Source organism: Sorex fumeus, unplaced genomic scaffold, assembly GCF_029834395.1.
Source record: "Sorex fumeus unplaced genomic scaffold, SorFum_2.1 ptg000041l, whole genome shotgun sequence".
Taxonomy (NCBI): Eukaryota; Metazoa; Chordata; class Mammalia; order Eulipotyphla; family Soricidae; genus Sorex; species Sorex fumeus.
Window position 1 is genome coordinate 2,898,903 of NW_026606098.1, and position 22,115 is coordinate 2,921,017.

Consider the following 22,115-nt stretch of genomic DNA (forward strand, 5'->3'; position numbering starts at 1 on the left):
TCAAGAACACCGGGGAAGTGGGGGTGGAGAGGAGACAGGTCAGGGAAGGGGGCAGAACAGTGACTTGCTTGACACCCATCAGTGACACTACTGTGAAACACAGTATCTTAACAAAGAGAAAGGTGCCACTGATGGGGGGAGGGAAGACACGGGTGGAGGCAGTGGGAACCAGTGAAGCGGTTTGGGTGGAACCCCTGTATGCCCGAAACCCAATCTTGAGTAACTGTTATTCACTGAGACCTGAAGAAACAGTTTTAAAGCAGCACTGCAGGGGCTGGAAAGAGCACAGCAAGAAGGGCACTTCATTTGACTTTCTCCACCCAAGTTCAATTCCCAGCACTGCAGACACAGTCCCCCGAAGCTGTCAGCAATCCCTGCAGGCCCGGAGTAAGCCTGGGTAGGCCACTCTTACACACACACACACACACACACACACACACACACACACACACACACCTGGGTAGGCCACACACACACACACACACACACACATACACACGCGCGCGCGCGCTTGCTTCCCTGACCTCTTTTTTGGGCTTATTTCCTTTCTTCCTCTTCCGTCTTCTTTTGGGAGGAGACAAATTCTCAGTCGACATTTCATCTTCTGAACTGCTACAGAATCGAGTCACTCGTCGGCGCGAGGAAGTCCGTAAGGGAGGCTGCAAATTGATGCCTGCGTCAGCCGTCCAATCGGAGTATCGGGAAGAAGAATCACTACGAAAGAAAAGCATGTTAAGTGGTGACAAAGATACTTTTAGCGGGGAGGGCTGTCGCCTTGTTATGTGGCAGACCCAGGTTCCCTCCCTGGCACCCCATTTGATCCCCCAAACACCAATAGGGTGGTCCTTGAGCACAGAAGCATGAATAAGCCCTGAGCACTGTCAGGTGTCACACCCTCTAAAAAAATGGGAAAGCATGTTAAGTCATATGGAATCAGAAGTCCAATTAGCAAAGAAATCAAACACGATCTTAAGAGAACAGAAAAGTGGGGCAGAAACGCTGTGTGTACAGCAGGTAGCGCACTTGCCCTGTATTCGGCCAGCCAGGATGATCCACCCCCACCAGGAGTGACCCTGAGAAAGCCCTGAGCACCAAGTCTGAGCCAAACAGAAACTAAACCCACAAGCATCCAACTACCACCCACTGGCCCTACTGGCCTTCCAGGGAAACTGGAGACTATGTAAAGTCCAATGAAACAAGAGCCAGAGCAGATAGGAAGATCCAGGTTCCCAGAACTTCCTGCCAGGAAGGGTTCCCTCCCCAGAACGACAAGAGTAAAAGAGAAGGAAATGCAGCCACACGAAGAAGAATCAAGCAGAAAAGGAGGCCCTTACCCGTCTGCACCCATCTCTCGGGAAAGCCCTAGCACTCCAGTTGGCTGAGGGCCAGCAGTTCCACTGATCCTTAAAGCACTGGGTCAAGGGTCAAGGGACTAGCCACACACAGCTGGACACTGCTAGCATTGGCTCAGAGGCAAAAATACAAAGGACTAAATAAACGAAATGCTTACAAGAGCAAATACGCCAACGCATATGTACCTGGAACTTTCGCTGTCACTTGGACTTCTTCTATCACTTTTCCACTCTTCTTCTTCGGAAGAACAAGAGCCTTCACTCTGATCACAAGACGTCTCCTAATGAGTGCAGGGGAAGTAAAATCTTTATTTCTGAGGTAATATAACACACACAAAAAGCACGGTGAGCCTAATAACTTCAGGTGCACAACGACCGAGCAATCAAATGGAATCGGACAAACTTGAAATAAGAGTGAATCATCTTTGCTACATCCTTAATGTTATCCAGGCACAAGGCAACATAATACTAGTCGAAAAGAAGTTTCCACAAGAAACCAATTTCTGAGTGAAGTGAGCAAATCAAAAGAAATGTTACAAGTTTGCAGTTCCTGTGTTTTGTTTTGTTTGGGGGAGTGGGTTGCCCTACCCAGCCCCTTCAGTACCCAAAGCCCACTGGCAGGGCCCAGGCAATGGTTCGGGGCACGATAGATGAGAGGTACAAACCTGCCATCCAACCAAACCCACACAGGGCTGGCAGTTCATTTTAGTTTGTATTTTTTCCTTTTTGGATCACACCCAGCAACATTCAGGGGCAACTCTGACTCTGCACTCAGGAATCACTCCTGACAATACTCAGCACTGTTGAGTGATCCATCCCGTATGAGATGCTGGAGACTGAACCCAAGTCGGCTGCGTGCAAGACCAATGCCCTCCCTGCTGTACCACACTGCTCCTGCCCCTGGCAGATCTTTGGTTGGTTGGTTTTTGTTTTGGGGGCTGCACAAGCAGTACACAAGAGGTTCAGGGACCCCCTGCAGGCAATTCTCAGCAAACCATGGCTCAAACCTGTGGTGGTGCTCAGGTCCTGCGTTCTGTGGGCTCCTGGTGAGATAGATACAGGGGCAACATGGTGCTGAGGGCCAGATGGGGACTGACCACACGCATGACATGTGCCTCACACCCGGTATGACCTTCTCTGGCCCTATCAGAGGTAATTCATAAGCATTTTCTCCCAGTCCATGGCTTATCTTTTAATTCTCTTAATCTCCCCCAGAGCAGCAGATTTTCATTCCAATTAAATCCAACTTGTCAAGTTTTCCTCTCAAAGACTGAAGTCATGTCACTGCATGAGGCCGTGACCAGTGACCCACGGAGAGTGCTACCGACAGGCAGCCCGGCTCAGATCCCTGGTGCCACACCTGCACAGTGCCAATAAATGCAACCCACTAAGATGGGATGAGCGACTCCCCCTCAACCCCCTGTACTTCCCAAAGTCCCGGTAATCACGCCCATGAACCACCTCCAGTGCCATGTAAGCTCCTTTACAGGCCATGATCCAGAAACTCATAAAAAACCTCGAAAGAGATCAACGAGTGCCAGAAGACTCCCGTACACCCATTCAAGGCTGGCATCCAGGGCACCCCAGAGCGGGGCAGGGCCCCAGCAGCACAAAGCTCTTCCACTCCACAATCACCCCCATGCTCCCGGCCAGACCCCACTGCTCAGGATGAGCCTCACCCATTAATCAATCCACTGAAAAAAAAAACAGGTATGCGGGTTTGGTGACTGAAATATCCAGGCTCTGGCAGAGTCGAGGATGGACTATCTTCCCTCCCCTCCATCTCCCTGTACTTCCAGAAGCCCCAACAGTCACGCACACACCCCAAAGTCACCATAGTTTAAAACTTAACTGCAGCTATAACACCCCGTTAAAATATTAGAGTTCCTGGATATCTGAAACTCTACAGCACTGATAAACCAGGAGTAGCACATGGGATTGGATGGGATATAACATAGAGGCAATCGATCTCGATTAACAAAATATAAAAACTTTGTTAATACCTTACTAATCTCTCACAGGGACTTAATGGCTTCAAGGTGAGATACAACAATCTTCGCTTTCTTCTAAGAAAACATTTCTTGATCATTTTCTTAGCAAATTACTGACAAGCAGTATTAAATAAATTATTAAGGACCTGCTATGGGGGCAGCTTAAGGCTGGGAAAATTGGGAATAATAGTAGGGGGAAATATAACGGCAATGGAACTGGTGTTCAATTACTGAATGTCTGCAACAAATCATCATGAACAACTTTGTAAACTACAGTGTTTAAATGAAGGATAAGGGGGAAACTGAAATTAAATGAATAATAAATGGGAAAAAAAGTCGCCCAGTCAACCCCAGGCGCCACAGAGCGGAGTGTCACCAGCTCGAGTCACTGAGCCACAAGCTGCTGGCCCTGGCCCTGCTCTACTTCTACTGGACGGGCCCGATTCTTTGAAGAAAACCGTCTATGGAGAGTCAGGGGCAGCATCAATGAACCAAAACTACATGTTCTGAATTGACCCACTGAGGCCCTCTCCCTATTCGTGACTTTCAGTTTCCAGCTGACCCCGCAAACCCGCTCTGAAACAGCCCCCGGGACACTGTGGCCGCACAGGAAAGGATAGGAATGCTGGTCAGCAGCGCTCCACTAATAGCCAGTGTGGGGCAACATACAACTGTGCATCAGCTGCCACGTGGGGACGCGAAATACAGTATGCTGTGCAGTGGAATACTGGAAGATGGGAGTTCTTTCTCAACCAGGTTCATGTGTGTGCACTGAGTTACGTAGGGGAAATAAAGCCACAAAATAGATCATGATCCCTTTATAGGCAAGGGCCAAAACACAGAAATACAGACCAAGAAAATTAGCTGTAAAAGGACACTGGGGTGAAAATGAGGACCAACTGCAAAATGAACCTAAGGTTTTGTTTCCTGGGTTTTTCCTGTGCTAGAGAAACTGTGGTACCAGGAAGGGAGCCAGGTTCAGGCCCAGGCAAAGCGAGCACCTCAACCACTCTTACTTCCCGGCCCAGGCCAAGGGCTCTTTAATAGGTAATGCAAGTACTCTGAAATTAAATACTTATAATGGCACAATTCAACTAAGCCACTAAGACCACCCAATTTTACACTTCTGAAGAGAGCGATGCAGTTTTTCCTGGGGCGCTCCGTCCCGGCAAGCTATCCCGCCTGCACGGCAGAGCCTGGAAAGCTCCCCGTGGCGTATTCGATACGCCAAAACATAACAGTTAACGGGCCTCATTCCACTGACCCTGAAAGAGCCCCCAATACACCACTGGGCTACGCTAGCACACGACAGGGACAAATGGAGACGTTACTGGCGCCTGCTCGAGCAAGTCGATGAACAACAGGGTGACAAGTGACAAGTGGTAGATATGTAAATAAAACTGCTAAAGATTTTTGGGGAAAGAACTGAAAATTTAGAATTTCTTCTATATAACACTATTCATTCATTCATCATCCTGTTATTCGTCGATTGCCTCGAGCAGGCCCCAGTAACGTCTCTTTCATCCTAGCCCTGAGATTATATTCAAGGCTCTTTAGGAGAATGAGACCCATCATTGTTACTGGTATTTGGCATATGTGGTACGCCACGGGGAGTTTGCCAGACTCTGCCCTGTGGGCAGGCTACATTCGATAGCCTGCAAGTTTGTCCAAAGTAGGAATGAGATAATAAGATGTCATAAAAAGATGTCCTGATAAGATGTCGCGCGGCCTCTATGTTTTCCATAATTTCAAAGTGCTTCAAATTGAAGAAACAAATTATTTCAGAAATTATTTCAGGTTACCTCTATAATTTAAAGTTACTTGACTTACATGTCGTACAGAGCTTGAAGATTCATTTTCAGAAGACAACTCGAGTCGTCCAAGATTTCTTCTCCCGTAATTTGTATATTTACGTCGACACGTCCTCTGCCGAGACTGTGACATCAGAACCACCGGAACAGACTGAAATAAACAGGCAATAAACAAGTCTGTCGCCAACAAACTGGCCAATACGAAGACATTCCTAAAATACCAATTAAGAAAATAAAACAGAGCACTCAGGCTGCTGATCGAGCTGCTTGTCGGTCATAATCCCAGAGACTCAGAAACAAATCTCGGAACCCAGCAGCTTTTGGCAGAAATGCATCTGGACTTAGGTTTCCAGCGCCGGGCCACACCAGGTGGGAACAGGTTTCATGTCTTGGCCTGTTCCCTCTGGCGGCTCAGTAGCCACCATCTTCCAGAGGCCTATAGACAGCCAGGTAGCGGCCCACAGTGACAAGAAATGCCGGGCCTCATGGGGTGGGGGCGGAGCCAGCCTTTCTCTTTCCCCACACCAGGATACCCCGAGTTGCCGCACACGAATGGCCCCCTGGCTGCTGATCAAGCTGCTTATTGGCCATGATTCCAGAGGCTCAGAAACAAATCTCAGAACCCATAAGCTTTTGGCAGAAATTCCTCCAGATTTAATTACTATAACTTCAGAATTCCAAAGTCACACGGCCATGCAATATCATATGCAATTCATAATCAGCAACAGAAAACAAATTGTCTAATGTTGCCTTTTCGGCAGATTTGAGTGTTGGGGTAAAGAGTCAAATAACAATGTTGGGTCTGGTGATCGAAGTAGAGAGAGAGTAATGTTGAAATCGTATGCCACACAGGTAGAGGGAGGGTGTGGGGTGGGGGGGGGGTATTCTGGGGATTTTGGTGGTGGAAAATGTGCACTGGTGAAGGAACCGGTGTTCCATCGATGTATGACTGAGCTTTAAACCAAAAACTTTGTAACTGCTCTCAAGGTGATTCAATAAATAAATTTGAAAAAAAAAAGAAAGAAAAGAAAACACAAGTTCTTTAATGGATCTGTTCAATATATACTGTAAAATGAAATGGTATAACTTTACTGCACAGAGAAAACATGGGTAAATAACATGCATCGAATTGGCATTCTCCAAATTATGACGTAAAATAACTTCTATTATGAGTAAGTTGGTGGTAGAAAGAAACAAAAAACTATCACTTTAAAAATAGATTATTTTGGGGTTAGAGAGAGATTGCAGCTGACCTGGGCCCAATCCTCAATAATCCAGAAGGTCTACTGAGACCTGTTCAGGAGTGCTCTCTGAGCACATAGCCAGGAGTAAGCCCTGAGCACTGCCTGAGTATGGCCAAAAGGGGTTGGAATGATAGTCCAGCAGGTAGGGCATTTGCCTTGCACATGTCCAACCAGGGTTCGATCCCCAGCATCCCATAGGGTCCCCTATGCACTGCCAGGGGTCATACCTGAGTGCAGAGCCATAACCCCCAAGCATCTGTGGGTGGGACCCAAAAAACAAAAACAAAAACATACTAAAAAAGTAAAATTAAATGCAAAGTAAAAATGATTTTATACATAATGTAATGTGTGAAAACATAAGAAAATAACTGACAAACTCAAATATAAACTTTGTTATTTCCCAATTAAAATTTAAAATATGGTAGTGACCAATATGGCCGACCCAAATTCAATTCCTCCGCCCCTCTCGGAGAGCCCGGCAAGCTACTGAGAATATCTCACCCACACAAAGCCTGGCAAGCTACCCATGATGTATCCGATATGCCAAACACAGTAACAACAGTCTCCAATGGAGAAGTTACTGGGCCCGCTCGAGCAAATCGATGAACAACGGGAGGACAGTGACAGTGACTTTGGGTGTGCTTGAGTTTTTTGTTTTGTTTGGGGAGGGCCACACCCAGCAATGCTCAGGGGTCACTCCTGACTCTTCCCATGAATGGTGCTTGGGAACCATATGGGATGCTGGGGATCGAACCAAGGATGATGGCAGGCGAACACCCTACCCACTGTACTCCGGCCCCTTTATTATATATATTGGTCACCGTCCTCCTGTTGTTCATTGATTTTCTCGAGCGGGCACCAGTAACATCTCCATTGTGAGACTTATTACTATTTCTGGCATATCGAATACATCACGGGTAGCTTACCAGGCTTTGCCGTGAGGGTGGAATACTCTCAGTAGCTTGTCGGGCTCTCCGAGAGGGGTGGAGGAATCGAACCCAGATAGGCAAACACCCTAGACATACAAGGCAAACACCCTACCTGCTATCCTATAGCTCCAGCCCATTATATTACCACAATAAATTTAAATAATCTATAAAGTCAAAAAAAAAGGATTGAATTATTTCTCCCATAATCTCAGCCTTAGCTTTTGGGCCATGCCCTCTGTGCTCAGGACTGACTCCAGGCTCCATGTGCAGGGAACAAGCCTGGAGGGACTCTGGAGCTCAATGGGGTGCCAGGGACTGAGCCCACAGTGGGCTGAGCGCAAAGCAAGCATCCTACCCTCTGCATTATCACTCCAGCCGCTGGATTTAGATTTCTGAGGGAGATGGGGGATTGGGACACATCTGACAATGCTCAGGGATCACTCCTGGTGGTACTCAAGGGACCACACGGGGTTGCAGGAATCGTTATCTGGATCAGTCACATGCAAGTGTCCTACCCACTGTACTGTCTCTCCAGCCCCTGCGCTTAATCTTTAAGTAAGGACTGGGACATGCAATTCCTCAACTCCCGAGTCCTGTGTGCCCCACTTCTAACTGGCCAACGGTACCAGCACTGCCAGGCCGAGTGGCATGTTTCACTGGATTCCTGCACCGAGCCATCTGCCCACACAGTAAGGCATGTCATCGCTGGTACGGGCACCGACCTGACTCCTGACTCACAGCCCAAAACATAATTATAAAAATTTAAAAAAAAAATAGAGCTCTATTTTCCTTAGTCTGTCAGGTCTGATATTTGTAAAAATTTTTTTGTTAATGTGTATCAAGTTTTGTAACTGAAAATATACTGGACCAGAGACAGTGGAGTTTTCAAACTCTTCCCGAAATGTACAACCCAGTGTCTACAATTTTTTTTCTTTTTCTTTTTCGGTCACACCCAGCGTTGCACAGGGGTTACTCCTGGTTCTGCACTCAGAAATTACTCCTGGCAGTGCTCAGGAGACCATATGGGATGCTGGGAATCAAACCCGGGTCGGTCGCATGCAAGGCAAACGCCCTACCCGCTGTGCTATTGCTCCAGTTCCAGTGTCTACAATTTTAAATACACAAGATTTAATCAAGAAATTCCTAACACACTGAGAGTTTAACTCCTAACTTGCTTTTTCATAAGAAAATAAAATGAAGCTTACCTTCTGTGCAAGCTGGAAAGTCTTCCTTTTCCTTCCGATGATATAAAGATTTCTTTCCTCCTCACCTTTCTCGATTCTGAAATCTTCTAGCTTCCTAAAAAATTTAAAAGCACCAGTTGTTAGTTACTGAACTGAAGGTTAAGAAATGATCTACGAAGAAAATATTGATCATTATGATGCTGATTCACTTCGACACAGAAATTTCCTCAAGTAATAGAACTAAGTGTTAGGCATTTACTGGAAACAAAATTTAAGGGACAGTTAGGAGGTCCTGTTTTTCCTTTGCAGCGTAACTGGCCCCACAATCATCTCAAACAGGATCTCCAGACTCATTAGCACAGCACCAATGACTGAATTTCCAAGATTACTCTTCCTCTCATGCAGCATCCACTCCCAAACTCATTCAAAACCCACATTTTCTTTAGGAACTGCAGGACACAGGCTCAATACTGCCACAGCGACTTCTCCTCACCTGTACTTCACTAACACCAGAACAGACACAGAAACAGACCTTCCAGCGTCCTGAGTCATCACTCAGAAACCTCCACACATTCCAGAAGTGATTACTGAGCACAGAGCCAGGGATAAGCCCTGAGCACTGCTGGGCTTGGCCCAAAATCCAAAATAAAACAAAAATATAAATGAAGGCTTGAAATATCACGGTTGTCTGGGGTCAGGACCGTATGTGGGGGTTTAGGCACTTGCCTTTAGCAACCTGCTGGGCCCTGGGGTTCAAGCCCAGGAACCCAAAAATAGCAAATCAACACTATGAATGTTAAAGCCATGAGACAACTGTGAATTCAACCACTGAATATTTGCTCTGAGAACTTTTTCTTCCCTCTTCTTGACTGAGCTCAGGCCCTGAAGCTTCCAGACAAGCACTCTGAACTGCACTCCATCCTCATCCTGGGAATCTTTTGGTGAGGTAGTAATAGCTCCATAGCATTAGACACCAGAGCTGAGAGGCCAGAGGTCCCATTCCTGACAGACCCAGCAGAAAGGGAAGGCACACATAAATACTTCCCTTACTCAGAGAAAATGCATAAACTCTGAATCAAGAAAAAAGTAGGTTGAACATAAAATAAAAATGGCTACGACAAAATTTGCCGTAGGAAAAAGGGCAATTTTGACATTTTCCTACCACAATAAACACTGATGGCAATCCATTACTAAAATATATGCATATAAAATATATGCATACCACGAAGGGATTAAAAATTTGTGTTAAATAACCATAGCTATATTTGTGTACAGAGAAGCAATATTAATAATATCCTAAAACAAACCTAAATATGCCTAGTGGTACCTCTGGGACAACCACTCTTCGCTTCCAGGCCTGAAGGTCCCGCTCAGTGGCAATCTGGCTCCGGGGCGCGTTCTGGTGCATCTGACGGACGCCTTCCACCTGCCCGCTACGGCGCAGACCGATATTCGGAGGGGACTGGATGTCCAAGCTCAGTCGTCTAAAACCTAGAGGAAAATTATCAAAAGATGACTGAAAAACTAACTTCCAATTAATTATCTTAAATACATATAATGAATGTAAGTCTCTCTCAACATATACAAACCAAAAAATAAAAATCTACTTAAAAAACTGCAGTAACTAAGATAACAATACAAAATACAGAATTATTAACCTATTAGCTTATACATTCACTAGAATTCATAGGTTTTGGGGGAGTTTTATGCTTTTTTTTTTTTTGGAGGGGGAAAGGGAGGGGCCAAACCTGCCGATGTTCAGGGGTTGTTCCTGGCTCTGCACTCAGAAATTACCTCTGGTGGTGCTCAGGGACCCATATGGGACATCAGGAATCAGTCTCGTGCCAGGCAAACACCCTAAGGTTGCTGTGCCATTATTCTAGCCGAAATTAACAGTTTTATTTAATTAAAGGCATTTTTCTAGTACACTACCATATTTGAATTCCTAAAAATGCTTTCTTCTATGAGCATGGAAACAAGTTCCGGAAAGATCAGCACTGAAGAGAAGCCTCCTCAACGCAGTGCCTCTAGAACAAGAATTCCAGTAACATTCACTAATCATCGCCAAGCCGGTGAATGGTCGGAGACAGAACAGTCTCTGGACTGAGAACCCTGAGGCCTTCTCAAAAAAGGGGGAGCACAGATTCCCCCCGCACCCCAACTGCAAGTCTCTGATGTCCGCACCCACACCCAACATCTGGCACAGATACAGCCCAGCTCCAAAGCTAAATCTCTTTTAAGCAGCCACGGCTGCCCAACAGTTCCCGGATCATGGGGCCACATGAACCTCCACATTTCCCAGTACTGCCAGCCCAGTAGGCGCAGAGCACATCTAATGGGAAAGCTGTGTAGACGCCCACCCAGCTCAAGTAGCAAAAACAGTGTACAGAAGGCTCTGTCAGCACCAACCACTCCATGATGCTCAGTGACACCGCAGGGACACCCAACAATTTTGGGTGGAAAGAGTTCAGAGAAGAGCTCGCCTGCTCACCCCAGTGTAATCCACAGCAACCCAGATGGTCTCTAGAACCTGCTAAAAGTAATTTCTGACCATAGAGCCACAAGTAAAGCCCCTGAGCATTGTTGGCTGAGTCCAAAAAATAAAATAAAATTAAATTAAATTAAATTACTTAAAGGCCCTCCCGTTGATCGTCGATTTGCTCGAGCGGGCCCAGTAACATCTCCATTGGAGACTTTGTTGTTACTGTGTCTGGCATATCGAATACTCTCGGTAGCTTGCCGGGTCAAGACCAAGCCAAGAAAAGGTAAACAGTAGCAGCACGTACTGAGAGAGGGCAGGTGTGGGTGACAGGGCAACGCCAGCAGCAGTAAGCCCCAAGCCTATGCAGGACGCACCTGCTGGGCTGCAAGCAACACAACAACCTCCCAGGGAGAAAGTCTGTAAGGATGGGGCCTGGCAAGGGAGCTCCAGGTCAAATGGCTTTAAATACACAAAACAGGGGCCAGAGAGATAGTACAGTGGGTAGAGCACTTGCCTTGCACATAACCAAGCCAGTTCAATACCCAGCATCCCAGAGGAGCCACTGAGCACCACCAGGTATGGCCCATAAACCGGGGGAGGGACGCACTTTGGGGGCCAGAGATTTGTACGGGGCTCAGTTCAGTTCAATGGCCAGGAGCAACCCCAAGCAGTATGATAACTATACACCCAGCACTACAGAGCATGGCTCCAAACCCCACCCCTCTACACCTCCCCCACAAAAAAAAACACAGGGTAGATGGGCTTGTGCCGCCACTGCAACAGTCCATCCTTTCCAGGAGACAAAAATCCTCCTCCACTTACATCAGCCTGTGTCCTATGAGAACAGCCATCAGTTAACAAGCTTGTGCATTCTTACACACATGTCCTTATGCTATCAATCATGCTACATGCAACACCATACTTCACCTACTTAAAGTAGCACTGGGGGCCAGAGAAACAGTAAAGCAAGTAAGGTACTTGTCAAATATACGGCTGATCCTTGGGCTCTCCTTTTTATAAAGATGAAGGCAGGAAGAAAGGGTCAGTGCCCATACTATGCACAAAGGCAGCATCTGTTAGAGCTCCAGCATGGAGACCAAAGCGACAGTACAGTGGGGTGTGCTTTTGCCAAGCATGCAGCCAACTCAGATCTGATCCGCAGCACCCATATGGACCCCCGAACCCACACTGCTGGGAGGGATCCTGATTTCAGAACGCAGAGTCAGGAGTGAGCCCTGAGCAGCACCAGGTGTGGCCCCAAAACAAATCAGAAACACAGCTTGAACTGGCAAACAATACTCTCGCCTACACAGCCCGAAGCTTTAGGGCACAGTGGTTAGCACTGTGCACACAGCCGGCTTCCGGGTTTGATCCCTGGCACCCCATATGGACCTGAGACCGCCAGAAATGATCCTCTTTTTTTTTTCTTTTTTTTAATTTTAGCAGGGGTATTAAAGGCAGGGTCACAAACAGCCTGGCAAGCGCTCATTAACATGGCCTACATCATAGTCCGTACCACAGGTTTTAATAGCCTCTCCCGGGTACTGAAAATCAGACGACTAGCGCACACTCAGAGCTACGACAACATTCTCTAGCAATGCTTCCTTTGAGCTCCTCACATTAACTTTGCAATTCAATTCCAACTCAACCACACTGAGACCCAGTACTGCCCAGCTCTTTAGTACCTCTCCGCGGAGTCCCTTCGCCGTCAGGAAGCCCACTGGGCACAGCCTCCTGAGCAGTCCCCAGTCGCTGGTCTTGCTGCAGCTGCAACTGTCGTATCATTCCGTCCAGGACACTGGGCTCTGGGCTTCGTTCCCCATTATCATGGGTTTGGAGGCTGATAATTTGTTCAATTACCTCCCCATCACCTGCAAATCCAACGAAGGAAATTACTCCAGGGGCGAGAGAGAGAATGGTTGAGTAGGGCACTTGCCTTGCACACAGGTAATCCAGTTCAATCCCCAGCACCACATATGGTCCCCAGAGCCTCCCAAAAGGGATCCCTGAGAACAAGCCAGGTGTGACCCACCCGAAAAGAGAAAACATTTCCTGCAAAATGACTGGTGAGTCTGATACTACTGGCATGCACTAAACTATTTTTTACAATTTCCAAATAAAAACAACTGGGAACCTACTTGTTGCCACATAACCAAGTTGTGGAACCAAATGTTCATCAGCAGAATTTTCTCGGCCTGGTACTAATCTCTGATACTTCGTTGGATGAGGATTCCCATCAACGTCGACCAAAAATGGTGGGGGCATGAGATGAGGCGCCTGCTGAGTTTGCTCATCTAAGACATAATTATTCGAGTCTCTAATCAGTGGCCGATAATCGGTATGGAAGAACATCTGATCAGGAATCTAGGAAAGGGAAAGTGACAGATGGACATTTTGAGCTTTAGATATTATCACTAGGAAAAACAAAGAAAATTATGTTAGTACACAGAACCAATCCAAACCATTGTTTTCTTATTTCACATACTACAGTAAAGTATCAAAAATGACCTTTTCATATGGCTTGCTGCATCCAAAACCAAATATGAGAAGATGGCCGTGAGAATCTGTACAGGCAAAATGTTGTCCATCCTGTGAGAACTTACAGTCAAACACAGCTCCATGGCCTTGTCCTTCGATCTAGGAAACACAGGGAAAATCACACAAGCGATTCTACACAAGTGAGCTTTGGACAGCTCAACCCGCGTTTAGAGTAACAGGATGCAATTACTCATCACTGATGAATACTTAATTTGGAGGAGGGGGGCCAGGGGAGTGGGACAGGGAGAGGGGGAAACCTTGGGACACTAGTGAGGGATACAGATACTGATACTCAGTGTGGAGTTGGAATAGTGAACAGCTCAACTATTATCAACAGCTTTGTAAACAACAGTGAATAAAATAAACTAGAGGCCAATAAGAGTAGTGAGGAAGGTGCTGGCGTCACCAGCGGCCGACCCCAGCACATAGTTCCCCAAGCACTGTCAGGAGTGACCCCTGAGCACAGAGCTAGGAATAAGCACTGAGCACAACCATTGGTGATCCAAGACAATGAAATTATATAATCAGAAATAATTTACAACTGTCTAAACAACTCACATCACAGAATTTAGAGAAAATAAAACTTATTTTACATATCATTAGCCTACATAAAAAGAAACTAAAAAATTCTCATGGCCAGAGGAGCGATAGTACAATGGGTAGGGCACTTGCATGCATGCAACCCACCCCAGAACCTCAAAATCTGCCAGGAGTGACCCCTGAATGGAGAGCCAGGTGTAAGTCCTGAGCAGAGCTGGATGTGACTCCCCAAAAAAATTAATTTTCAAAATTGCAAAAGATTGATAAATGAATGACAATTTTAAAAGCTCTTATTTTTTAAAAATGTAACTAATGGCTATAAACAATAACCTAGATGGCAAACACATAAAAAGTAACAAAAGCTTAATCTTCTCCATGTCTTATTTTTAAGTATCAGCACCTGTTCTTCACAAAAAGGACTACCATGCAAAATGTGAACACCCTCAAGTCTCAGGGGTACATACAAAAATGAAAGGCCCAGTTATAGCTATTTCAATTTGTCAGAAATTTCAAGATCAAGGATTATCTCCTTAAAAACAATTATCAGGGGCTGGAGGGACAGCACAGCGGGTAGGGCATTTGCCTTGCATGCAGCCAAGAGGGGTTCGATTCCCAGCATCCCATAAGGTCCCCCGAGCACCGCCAGGAGTAATTCCTGAGTGCATGAGCCAGAAGTAACCCCTGTGCATCGCTGGGTGTGACCCAAAAAGGAAAAAAAAAAAAGAAAAAAAAATACCAACTTTCAGCTGTTTTGCAGGACTCTGATCTTACCAATTTATAATTAAACAACTATTTCAATTTGCCACGAATTTCAGGATCAAGTGCAGCAGGAATATCTCCTTAAAAACATTAATTATAAGCTGTTTTGCAGGAGTTCGATGGTACCAGTTCAGTTAAGTGAGTCCCTGTGTGAACAGTGCAGCGCAGGGACAGCTCAGGGCAGAGCTCTTGAGTGAGCATGGATGTTCCTGATACTGACTGCAGTATGGGTCTGTTGGTCACTAAAAATGAACCACACAGGGCTGGAGAAAGCTCAGTGTGCTGAGCAAATGCTTTGCGGGATGCCAGTGTCCGATCTTTACCTAAGTAATATTCTACCTCAACTTCGTATCTAAATGCTTGCAACCAATACAAACATGCACAAAGCTCACTTACCATGTTAAAATAATGTTTCATCTTGGTGCCTTTTGTAATATCCCAAATAAATATGCTGCCATCATGTCCTGCAGATAACATAATTCTGGAATCAAAGGGATGGGTCTCCAAAACAAATACTTCATCAGCATGTCCCTTCATTCAACAAAGTCAGAGAGTTAATAAATGGGGTTTATGGCTACAAACTCAAAATTAAAAATCCTTACTACTGGGGCCTGAGAGACAGTACAGTAGGGAGGGTGCTTGCCTTTCATAGGGTTCGACCCAGGTGATTCCCAGCACTGCGTATGGTCTCAGTGACCCTGCCAGGAATGATCCTGAGATAGTCCCACCCAACCCCCCTCAAAAAAATTACACATATACACACAAACATATATATTACTCTTGTTTCTAATAACTAAATGCATTTATATTTTGGTGTGTTATGATGTACATAAATAACACAAATTTCTATTGACAATAAATACACCATCAAAAATAATTTTAGTTCAAAATTAAATTGATGTCATACTGCTTAAAAACTACCTCGCCACACAGATATATGTGAACTCCTAGATCCAAAATTACTTCAGTAAAAATAAGTTGTCAGACCAGAGACACAGTATGGGAGTGTATCCAATACTGGTTCAATTCCCAGAACCAAAAATGGTCCTCTGAGCACAAAAACAAAAGACATTCCTGAGCACAGAGACATGGGTAAGCCCTGAGCAGAGCTGGGTGAGGCCCAAGATCAAAATGTTTGTTTTATAAACCTACCAATCCAGGCCCGGGAGAGAGCAGCAAGGGCTAGAGCACAACCCAAACACAAAATGCCAAGGTGCGCAGCCCTGGGACCCCAGCAGACACTGGGTCCAAGTAGCATCTGATCACCAGGCTCAATCAGGCCGAGGACGGGGGGGGGGGGGGCGAAACCCCCTCCCCGTATGCTGCGTGTACTCTGTGCCCCCCACTTTAAAACCGCACCAGTTATTTCTACACTACCAATGTCATTTCACTGAGAACTATTCCTCTGAAACAACTACTTACCAGTAAGTTATGAAGCAGCTGTCCAGTATAGGAGTTCCACACTTTGAGGACATGGTCATTCACGGCAGTAACCACAATGCTATCATTCTGATTCCAAGCTATCATGGTTACCTTGGGTTTCATAAACTTCTCCTCTTCGGAAGATAAATCCCTAAGAAAAAAATGGATCTTGTCAATTAAAAAAAAAATTAAAAAAAAACTTCAGGGGGTGGGGGGAAATGGGCACTGGTGGAGGGATGGGTATTTGATCATTGTATGACCAAAACTCAGGCACAAAGATTTGTAAATCTACAACTGTACCTCATGGTGCTTCACTAATTAAAAAAAAAAAAAAAAAAAAAAAAAAACTTCAAGTCCACTTCTTCCTGACAACAATAGAGGATTTATGAGGCACCTATCACAGGTTATCAACAGTGACAGGGCTTAGGGCAAGATATGGTCAGGGGGGAGAGGGCCTAAAGACAACTAAGAGCAAAGGCTCTTAGGACACCGTGGCTTCTCAACATTTGGAAACGAAAGCCTTTTGGGTGGGGATAACGGTTGAGCCACAGTCAGCAATGCTGAGGGCTTACTCCTGGCTCTGTGCTCAGGAATCACTCTTAATGGGGCTCAGGAACCCATATGGGATGCTGGGGATTGAATCCAGGTCAGCCACAGGCAAGCCAAGTGCCCTATCCTCTGGACTATCTGCCCAGTCCCCAAGAAATAAACTTTAACGAAAGAACACTCACCATGAAAGCAATGATGGACTAAAACAAGGAAATCGAGCAGCTCTTGGGCTCATCTCTAAGAGGCTGCAACTGGGAACTGGAGTGATAGTACAGCGGGCAGAACACTTGCCATATGCACAACTAATCTGGGTTTAATACCAACAACCCATATGGTTCACTAAGCCCCACAGAGAGTGATTATTCCTTAGCATAGAGCCAGGAGTAAGCCCTAAGGTAAAAAAGGTAAAGGCCCTCCCGTTGATCTTCGATTTGCTCGAGCGGGCCCAGTAACATCTCCATTGGACACTTTGTTGTTACTGTGTTTGGCATATGGAATACTCTCAGTAGCTTGCCGGGCTCTCCGAGAGGGGCGGAGGAATCGAACTCGGGTCAGCCATGTTGGCCGCTTGTAAGGCGAACGCCCTACCCGCTGTGCTATCGCTCCAGCCCAAAGAGCACCCAAAAAACAAAGGCTGGTTAGGTGAAAGTACACTGCATGATCCTCAAGCAAGGTCGGCCAGCAGCAAGCTCCGAGCCTGAGCACCAGCGGTTACTGGCTGGGGGGACGGCGCACAGGGCCAGACCACAGTCTAGTGCACAGAGACTCAGAGCATGGTGGCCTAGAATATTGGCGACCCTGAGGACCCCTGGGGGAGGCCACGGAACACAAAAGCCACAGCTATATTGAAGATTTCAGGCTGTTCTGTTTGCTCACAGGTGACTATGCTTTCAGACCAGGTTCGCTGCCTCTGCCCTCTGTCATCTCCACCAGGGATAACCAGACACAGCATCTTTAAGCCACAGTGGAGACTCAGCTCATTTGAGAATGAGTTCCAAATTCCCATCATTTAGTCCCGTCACCACAGCTTGGGCCACAAATGTTACCCGTTCATTTGGTTGGTTTTTTGGCTTCTGGTTTTTGTTTTGTTCGTTTTTTGGTAAAAGAAAATTTATTTAGAGAAATATGGGGGTAGAGAAGGGAGAGAAAACGGAAGGCGAGAAATTGCTGATTTGGCTGGAGCAGTAGTACAGCAGGTAGGGCAACTGTCTACAAGCAGCAGACCAGGATTTATGCCTGACATCCCATATAATCCTGAGCCCACCAGGAGTGAGCCCTGAGCATCACCGCATGTGGCCCAAAGACAAAAAGCAAAAATGTTATCACTCAAAGAGCTTACGTGGTATTTTATTTAAGCAGTCTGACATCAAACAGGAACGGTCCACTCTTGGTCAAGTCTCCCAATATTACCAGGGAAAGAGCAAGCTAGCTTATCTCAAGAACTCTCAGGAGAACCCAAAGTCTAGTATCTGTGAGTTTGCCTTACTTGTTGGCCCACCCAGCACCACAGATGGCCATGCACTGACAGAAGTGATCCCTGAGCACAGAACCCGAAATGAACCCTGAGCACTGCCACGTGTAGTCCAACACCCCCACCCCACCCCCAAAAATAGCTGAACAAAAGAAAACCACGTTCAGAAATATCTGAAGAGATCGAAGCGATAGTACAGCAGGCAAAGTCCCTGCCTTCTGCTTTGGGCCAGGCCAGTGTACATTCGATCCCCAGCACTATACAGATGGTCCCAGAACCCACCAGGAGTGCTCCCTAAGCACTATCACTAGGAGTGGTCCAAAAACAAACAACAACAAAAAAAAAAAAGGTTTGGAGCTTTTGTTGGAAGAGGGTAGCAGCTGGAAGTCTTAAAAGATTAAAAGATTGTAGAAACAAATCTATGCATGCAGAATCTCTCCCCCAAAAGTCAAATCAAAACAGACTGAAGACCTAGATATTCAAAGGCAAGAGAGGGAAGGGACTCTACCTTGCACACGGCTGACCTGGGTCAATCCCCAGTACCCCATATGGTCCCCTGAGCCCCACCAGGAGTAAACCCTGGGCATCGCTAGTTTGGCCGAAAAAACAAATACGCTTCTGCATCTCAAAGGAAATAAAGCCCAAAACACAAAGACTCCCCACAAACTGGGAGAAATTATTTGCCCATCATTTATAAACGATGGTATATTTACACGATGAAGAATGACTTGCCCACAAAGGGATAACATTCAAGAAATATAAAGCACTGAAAGAACTCTGCAAGATGCAAGAATAACAGTAAGATTAAAAAAAAACAAGGGAAGCATATGGGGCCTACAAGATATAATACAGCAGGTAGTGTGTTTGCCTTACACACAGCTGTCCAGGGTTCAATCCCCAGCATCCTACATGGTACCCCAGCACCATAAGGAGGGATCCCTCAGAGCCAGGAGTAAGTCCTGAGCACTGCCTGGTGAGGCACAAAAAGGAAACAAAAAGTGGGGGGGGAGGGTGAAATGAACAACAGGTACTCAAAGAAATACAAATTAACAAAAAAATCTATGAGACAAATGCTCTGTCTCACTAATCAGCAGGAAAACTTAAAACGCTAAAGAGGTATATCACCTCACACCACAAAGACTGGCATGCATCAAAAAAGAACCACCACCCCCAGTGCTGGTGTGGATATGGGGAGAAAGGGACTTGCATTCACTGCTGATGGGAATGCCGACAGGTCCAGCCTTTCTGGAAAACAATGTGGACTTTCCTGAAAAATTAGGAATTGAGCTTCCATTTGACCCAGCAACACCAGTTCTTGGAATATACCCCAAAGGCCTAGAAACAAAATGGATTAAAGGCATTTACACCCCCCCCCCCCCATGTTCCATAGAGTATTATGTACAATAGTGAAAACCCGGAAACAACCCAAGTGTCCAAGAACAGATGACTGGATGAAGAAACGATGGTAGATCTACACGATGAAGAATCACTGGGCCATAAAATAGACAAAGTGAGGCAACAACGTGCTGCTATGTTGAGGGACCCGGAGAGCAGCACCCTGAGAGGTAAGTTAGTCAGAGGGCAAGACCAACACAGAAGGCCTCATATGCGGAATATGAGGAAACATAACAGGAGAATGATGAATGCCCAAAGACCATGGAAACACACAAAAACCAGGAGAACTGGCATTCAGTGGGAAACAGGCCACTCGAGGGGGCAGGAAGCAAGGACACCCCGATGGTGGCGGGCACAAGGGCACCCGTATGGTGGCGGGAAGCATTCAACCGGGAGGAGGAAGTGGTACTGAAAGGTGGTAAGAGGTCACGCATGAAACCCTATCAGCAACAGTATTGTAAACCACAATGCAAGAAATAGACGATATACATGTTATAAATACACACATAGGTATGCGCGCGCGTGTGTGTGAGTGTGTGTGTGTGGAGGGGAGGTGCCTCTGACAGAAGGAGACTGGTGGGAGGGAGGCAACGGGGGTGTGCTGCAAGTAAGTGGATACCGCTGAAGGGATCCTCGTTGAAATAGTATGTCTGAAACCAAGTTATAAATAACTGTAAATCCACAGTGAATATATTTTAAAAAAAAAAAACTCTATAGAAGTTATCAATCAACAAATTGCAAATCAAAACGAGGTATCACCTCATACCAGAGAGACTGACCCTCATCAAAAAGAATCACCACCACACAATGCTGGCAATGACCGGTGAAAAAAATGAACTCTCTTTCACCACTGGTGGGAATGTGGACAGGTACAGCATTTTGGGGAAATATGAATCTTCCTCAAAAACCTGGGAGTTGAGTTTCCATATGATCCAGCAATTCCACTCCTGGGAATGTATCCCAAGGGCCCAAAAGCATAATGCTGAAAAGACATATGCACTCTTCTGTACCTTGCAGCACTGTATACAACAGATAAAATATAGAGATAAACCAAATGTTCACAAACAGATGAGTGAATAAAAAAGCTATGGTACATAGGGGCTGGAGCAATAGCACAGCGGGTCGGGCATTTGCCTTGCAGGCAGCCGACTCGGATTCAATTCCCAGCATCCCATATGGTCCCCTGAGCACCACCAGGGGTAATTCCTGAGTGCAGAGCCAGGAGGAACTCCTGTGCATCGCCAGGTGTGACCCAAAAAGCAAAAAAAAAAAAAAAATCAATAATTATCATTGTAATTTAACTGATGTATTAAAAAAAATTTTAAAAACCTCACTCCCCACTAAAAGTCAATTTCTTAAATATTTTGCATACTCTACTCACCAGACTTGGTTACAGGCAACCGTTTAAGTTCCTATCCACTAAAAAGTAAAATTTGCATACTTGACATATCTGAGTTAAAAGAGAAAATAGTTTTTTTACTTACAAGTAGCCTGTCATTTTAAGTGCTGATCCAATCCCCTAACAAAGCAAACCACAAGAGCAAGACAGAAAAGCCTAATGCATGCCATATCTAGTAAAATCGAGCTGTTACAACTTACCCTGAGATTTTGGTGGCCATATCCAACAAAATGCTTCTCCATTCTAGCTGCTCAAATCTCCAAATCCGTGCCGTTCCATCTCTGCTACCACTTAAGAACCTTAAAATTTTCAGAAGAGAGACCTTAGACTTATATGCCTCCGTGACATTTGTATTAAAATCACAAGCAAAAACACTGTGATATGGGGCTGGAGCGACAGCATAGCAGGTAGGGCGTTTGCCCTGGACGCGGCCAACCAGGAGTAACCCCTGAGCCAATGTGTGACCCCAAAAAGCAAAAAATAAAAATAAAAATAACCCAACCCTGTGATATATATGTAGCAGCATATGTGCTACCAAGCCCATGTGCTGCATGTGCCCACATGGCGAGCACAGCATCTCCCCTCTTGAGAGGTGTATTTTTTCCCCCCCAGAATATATCAAATGATGAGCAAAGGTTTAGTACTACTCTAGCAGGGTTGGAGCCATGGGACGTCGGGGAGGGCGTTGCCTTGCACGCAGCCCTCCCAGGTTTGATCCCCAGCGTTCCATATGGTCCCCCAAGCGCCAACAGGGTAATTCCAGAGTGCAGAGCCAGGAGGAACCCCCGAGCATCGCTGGATGTGAACCAAAAAGGAGAGAAAAAAAAAAAGGTCTACTCTAGCATATGGGACAACTTCCTTCAATATCCTTTTTCTGTCCAGAACATTTAACCGAAGTTGAGCTAAAGGAGAAGCTTTTATTCTTTGGGTCACAAGACACAGTTCTAAAGCGGTCTTTTTCTGTTCGCCCTGCTACAGGCAACTCCCATTCGATGAATGTGCTTACTAGCACACACCTAAAACACAGCGTGTGTACAGAACCGTGTTAA

At 45.9% G+C, this 22,115-nt stretch overlaps 1 protein-coding gene across 1 annotated transcript in view; it reads right to left on the reverse strand.

Moving 5' to 3' along the window:
* Positions 1-22,115, reverse strand: part of BRWD1 (bromodomain and WD repeat domain containing 1) — a 78,176-nt gene that overhangs the window by 30,578 nt on the left and 25,483 nt on the right. The window contains exons 13-23 of the mRNA XM_056119313.1: positions 21,267-21,365; positions 16,253-16,403; positions 15,227-15,361; positions 13,502-13,630; positions 13,132-13,357; positions 12,679-12,864; positions 9,819-10,002; positions 8,533-8,626; positions 5,174-5,305; positions 1,539-1,633; positions 525-714 (exon numbers count right to left, since the gene is read on the reverse strand). Coding sequence (XP_055975288.1) covers positions 525-714; positions 1,539-1,633; positions 5,174-5,305; positions 8,533-8,626; positions 9,819-10,002; positions 12,679-12,864; positions 13,132-13,357; positions 13,502-13,630; positions 15,227-15,361; positions 16,253-16,403; positions 21,267-21,365 — 1,621 coding nt within the window. The remainder of the gene's footprint in view (positions 1-524; positions 715-1,538; positions 1,634-5,173; positions 5,306-8,532; positions 8,627-9,818; positions 10,003-12,678; positions 12,865-13,131; positions 13,358-13,501; positions 13,631-15,226; positions 15,362-16,252; positions 16,404-21,266; positions 21,366-22,115) is intronic.